Source organism: Rhagoletis pomonella, unplaced genomic scaffold (assembly GCF_013731165.1).
Source record: "Rhagoletis pomonella isolate Grant_MI unplaced genomic scaffold, Rhpom_1.0 Rhpom_scaffold_00009, whole genome shotgun sequence".
Classification (NCBI taxonomy): domain Eukaryota; kingdom Metazoa; phylum Arthropoda; class Insecta; order Diptera; family Tephritidae; genus Rhagoletis; species Rhagoletis pomonella.
In genome coordinates, this window is record NW_023458563.1 from 9,178,198 (window position 1) to 9,184,009 (window position 5,812).

The 5,812-nt window shown below is 39.1% G+C and overlaps 2 protein-coding genes across 2 annotated transcripts; one reads left to right on the top strand and one right to left on the bottom strand.

Annotated features, from left to right (window-relative positions):
• Window positions 1-80: 80 nt before the first annotated feature.
• Window positions 81-1,571, bottom strand: LOC118745828. Its single transcript, XM_036479498.1, has 3 exons — window positions 1,435-1,571; window positions 1,312-1,373; window positions 81-704 (listed from the first exon to the last, which is right to left on the bottom strand). Exons 1-3 carry the CDS (start codon window positions 1,554-1,556, stop codon window positions 571-573), a joined length of 318 nt encoding a protein of 105 aa, XP_036335391.1. The 5' UTR covers window positions 1,557-1,571; the 3' UTR covers window positions 81-570.
• A 673-nt stretch (window positions 1,572-2,244) lies between these two features.
• LOC118745864 lies at window positions 2,245-2,811 on the top strand. Its single transcript, XM_036479532.1, has one exon. It carries the CDS (start codon window positions 2,245-2,247, stop codon window positions 2,809-2,811), a length of 567 nt encoding a protein of 188 aa, XP_036335425.1.
• Window positions 2,812-5,812: the final 3,001 nt, after the last annotated feature.

A 5,812-nucleotide genomic window follows, 5' to 3' on the forward strand; every position in this document is an offset into this window, starting at 1 on the left:
TGGTTCAACTAATCGCCTGTGAAAGTTGAATCATGTAAATTCCATATTAAACTTGGCGTACGCCATTGTGCTGCTTTTGAAATACGACACAATGCGTTTGCATTTCAATAGAATGAGTTGAATGTTGTCTAGCATTAAACTTTCTTGCACAACTAAATTTAGCGAGTGAGCAAAACATGGAAGGTTCCGTTTTTGTAACAGTTCGCACGCTTTCAGCATTGACTTAGCATGGTCGGTGACGATTGCCGTTATCTTGTTCAAAATGTTCGCCATAAACACATTTTGAAGGGTCGTTCGAGATGGTAATTCGTAACGAGGATTGAGTTCCTTCACAAATTCGCGAAATCCTTTGTCTTCTACTATTGCAAATAGTCGCACATCTGACGCAATAAATTTCACCAAAGCACTGTCAAGGTCTTTTTTCGTTGTGATGATACTTCATACACCTTCGATTTATCCAATTAGGAAGTTATTGTTCCCGATGGCTTTGACAATTCTTTTAATGAAGGGTGCGATCGCTTTAGATGGTCAAACATGTTAGACGTATTGCCACTCGTCTTGTAAATTTTGTCACAATAGCGGCAGTTTTACCTCGTTTTGCTTTTTCAAAATATCTCCATACCTTCGATTTTCCAACTCTTGAACTGTTCGTACAGGGACTTCCCTCTTCCGGGTCACTGCTGATGTCCAGAACATTCTGGCATCTAAAATCATACACAAACACTTACATTGTACACACGTACATATAAGTATACATACTAGCAGCCCGATTCAGTGCACTTGATAAATTGAAAATCTTTATAATTTGTCCATTTTTTATTATTTATCAAGAATTGGTATTCTAGCACAGAAATCAAAAGCTCTTTTCTTGATAAATTATCAAGATTGAAAATGCTATTGACAAATTGAAATTTCATGTGAAATGTATAAATTTTGTATATTAATAAATTTGTTTCTAACCATTAAATACTCCATGTGCCGACATTTGAACCTGCGACACACGGAATTATAGTCGACATTTCTACCTACTCGGCTACGGCAGTCAAAAGCTTATTTGCTTTTAACTTCATATTTTTCATATGTGACAATGAAATCAGTTCCACTCATGTGGAAATCAATTCCAATAATGTGGAAATCGTAGAGCTTTTTGTTTTATAAATATTGGCACAGAATGCGAAGGAAGCTTTTACTTGATAAAAATCTTGATAAAATTTCTTTAAAAAAAAATTATCAAGAAAACACAGAATTGGGCGGTAGGGCTGGGACTATCCGCATACATACATGATACAGCGGATGCTATAATTTATTTACCTTTGTTATTGGAAATTCTCAGGTAATTATCCATAGAACCGCCAACACTAATTGCAATGTGTCTAAAAACAATTAAATTATAAATAAACTGCCACTTAATATCGGATTTTTCATTTCGCTTACCCAAATTTTCCACCGATTAGCGCGTCCTTTGTCAGAAGTAGTGATGGGACAGAGATAAAATTCTGTTCGATACCATCGGTAGTGAAAATAAAACATCGATAGTAGCAAAAAATAACCACCATTCGATATATCGATAGTTTTGCAGCTCTAGCATCGATAATCGCTTAATAGTCGTTTATCTACTGCCAGTCGACACTCGCAATAGGGGTGATAATATAGTTTATAATTTGCAATTGTTTTGATATTTTTGTAATCTGGCAGCTTCGTTTTCATTATCTGTAATTTACACCTCACCAATGTACTTATTGCTATTGAAATAAATTTACTCACTCGCGATCCAACTTTGGTAAGAGACAGAACTCTAATCTAAGAACATTTTTACTTCTACTAAACATTTAGGCGACCGTTGCAGGACCCAAAAACAAAGTTTGGGTTATTTGTATACTGGCATCGCGAAGTCAATACATATCGTTGTACATGCATACCCTCATTTTGCGTTAAACAAAATAATCGCACAACAAGCAAAAGGTGACCTGATTGTTTTTGCACAAAAATACGGTTTATCCAATACATAGTACATATGGACAATAGCATCGGCACATGTTACATATGTACAATTGTTTAAAGGTACATACTATACTGGTACACCTCGTTGCTGTGATCACGCCACTTGCTGTGATTTTCCCGTAAACCTTTTTGCGTGCTTCTGCTAAATTTCGGTGATTGAATCTAGTCACATTTCATCAACTAAAAAAAAAAAAAAAATTTAAATTAAAATAAAATTTTTGGGTTTCACCATGTCGACTGTACATGACTAATTTGAGGTCAAAAATTGAAAAAGAAAGTGCTCCTTCTGACCTAACAATATTGGAGTGTCAACTACAAATCTTGGAATCGTATTTCAAACAAGTGTGCCACATTCAGACACTCATCGAAAAGATTTGCGCTACAGACAATGGTCGTGGAGACTTAGAAGAGGTGTTCATTTCAACTCAATCTAAATTAGCGGGGTTTCTGCAGAAAGCACGTCGATCAAGCATGCCGCACGTAAGCTACTTCCAAATTCCAACCACTCAGCAGCTCACAAAACATCGATTTCCCAAACTATGTTTGCCGAAATTCGACGGCAAGTACACAGAATATTCACGTTATATGCACACCTTCGAATTGGCTGTGCATGACGACGCTTCGTTGACCACAATTGATAAATTCAATTACTTGATGGACTGTTTGTCGGCACCTGCGCGAGCTGTGGTCAAGCCAATTGAATCTACGGAAAGTAATTATCAACGTGCACTTCAGCTATTAAAGAAACGCTTCGATAACAAAACGCTTATATTCATTGCGCATATAAAATCACTTGCCAAATATGAATAAAAGTGATCACGTCACATTGCCCGGGCTAAACGATAATGTCACTTCAATCAAGGGAGCCTTACTCTCATTAGGCTCTGAGAAAAATATCATGGACGCACTATTAATTAACATAATTCTCACTAAGCTAGACGCTGAGCTCCCATCATTTGAGAATTCCTACACTCTTCTAAGTCATCGCTGCCAGTTACTCGAAACCTGGACTAAACAATCGAATATTGTCGAAACTAACCATCAAACACGAAACAACAACAGTTCCAAACCATCCAAAACGTTTGTTAATGTAAAGTCAAAATGAGCGTGTTGTCAAGCAACTGAGCATGCCGTCCATCGGTGTAACAAATTTTCTACCGTGTCTGTGACACAGCGGTTTGACTTCGTAAAACAAGCATCATTATGCATAAATTTTTTATCAAAGGGCCTCGGTATGGCTAATTACTCATCACAATCACGTTTTCGCGTATGCGGTGCACAACATCACACTATGCTACACCGGCAGCCCTCTCTAGGGGAAGCGCCATTTCGATCTCCGTCTCATCGTCAATGCAGCGAGCAGGGTCAACTCCCAGTCGGAATAGCCAGAGCCACACGTCGTTGTTAGCGTTCACAACTCGTTGCATAATTATTCCTATAGTTTATATAAAAGATATTTGTGGTACCTAGCAGCCAGTTCGAGCGCTTCTAGATTCCGGCTCGGAACTAAATTTTATTACGGATGCAACTGCGAAACGTTTAAAACTCAAACAATTGCGAATCAAGCAGAAAGTTACCGGCATAGCTGGCGAAAACACTAACTTTAATTTCCAGGTACAAGAAACCATCAAATCGCACGTTTCTCAGCTCGAGTGGACTACAAAGTTCACTGTGTCCAAGACCATATCGTCTAGACAACCCAGTCAGTACGTGGATACCAAAAACTTGAAGTTACCAACCAATATTATGTTAGCCGATCCATATTTTTTCAAGCCAAACAAAATTGATCTACTTCTCGGTACAGATATCTTCTTCGACCTTTTAAGGGACGGCAAAATCGCTCTCGGGATGCTTTCTGGTTAATATATCGCTCGGATGGATTGTGGGTGGAAAAGCTGCTGCTGGCCACTCAATGCCTCCAAGCCGTTGCTGCCTCGCAAAATGTAACTCGGTAGATGACCTCAATTTTTAGCTGCGATGCTTTTGAGAAATTGAAGATTACCAAAAGCTAAGAACACAATCTCGTGAAAATTCCAGCTGCGAAGCACATTATGTTCAGCATACCAAATTTACCCCAGACGGACGTGTTCAGGTGTGTCTACCAATAGCTCAATCTGAACTTTTACTTGGCGATTCGTTTCAGAACGCATGTAGACGCTTTTTAGCATTGCAACGTCGCTTTGAAAAAGATCCCATGCTAAAGAAATTACTATTATTAACTTGGACATATGTATGTCTCCTATTTACGATGGAATAATGGAGAAAAGCCACTATTTTATACCACACCAAGTGGTTTTGCGACGAAGCAGTAAAGTACGAAGTTACGTGTCGTTTTTGACGCATCTCACAAAACATCATCTAATTACGCTCTAAACGAAATTCTTATGGTCTGTCCGACGATTCAGCAAGATCTCATAACTACATTGCTTCCTTTTCGGTTACATAAGTACGCGTTAACAGCTGATATCTGTAAAATGTATCGTCAGTTTTGGATAGAACCTGAAGACAGAAAATTTCAACTCATCGTCTGGAGATCCGATCCAAGGGAACCATTAGAGTATTATGAATTAAATACGTTCACCTACGGTACCACATCTGCGCCTTTCTTGGCAATTCGAAGCTTGGTTTCTATTGCAGAGCATTATCACGACAGTTTCCCGATTGGAGCTGAAATTTTGGAATAGGATTTCTACGTAGATGATGTGCTCACATCTGCGCCGTGAGTGAGTTTAGACGACCTTCGTAAGCGAAAACTTGAACTCACTCAGATATTTCAAAAAGGCCAAACTTAAACTTTCAAAGTGGAACAGCAATTGCACCGATATCTTTGAGTGCTCCAATGATGTGAACATTCAACTGGGAAGTGATGTATCAAGTGCACTAGGCATGCTTTAGAAACCAATTACTGACACGTTTTGCTTCCAATATGAGGATAAGCCTTCAGAACTTATAACCAAGCGATCAGTTATATCTACAACCGCGAAAATATTCGACTTACTTGGATTGTTAAGCCGCGTTGTCATACGATGCAAAATGCTACTGCAGTCTGTATGGATACACGGATTAGCATGGGTTGATGAACTTCTAAAACCACTACAAGGCACCTGGACAGACATTCGAAAAGACTTGGCGAATATCAATTCAATCACTACTCGGAGGTATGTACTGACTTCATTAGCACACAAAGCAGAGGTACATGGGTTTGCGGATGCATCCGAGCGTGCTTATGGATGCTGCATTTATATCCGCAACATTTGTAATGTAAGTCGCGTTTATTTGTCGCAAAGTCAAAGGTTGCACCAGTGAAAGGGCTATGATTGCCAAGACTGGAACTGTGAGCGGCATTGCTTTTAGTTCAAACCTGGAAAAATTACGGTCAAGTTGGAACCTTATATTAGCAATACGTATTTTTGGACCGATTCTACGACTGTTTTACGCTGGATAAATATGCATTCCACAACCATAAACTCTTTTGTAGCGAATAGGGTATCTGAAATTCCAGTCAGTTTCTGACCTAGTCATCTGGCGTCATGTACCATCGAAATGCAATCCAGCGGACATCATATCTCGCGGTTGCAGTGCTTCCGAGCTACCAAGCACATTTTTGTTCAGTGGACCACAGTTTTTAGCAGATGATATCAGTACGTGGCCTCAGCTTAGCATCAACGTGGAATTGCCTATCGCAGAACAACGGAAACGGATTCCAGCACTTCGTTGCATTCAATCTAAAATTGTTTTGGATATTGTGAACCGAAATTCTTCGCTTACACGAGTCCTTCATATATTCATCGTGTATTCAACATTCCAACCA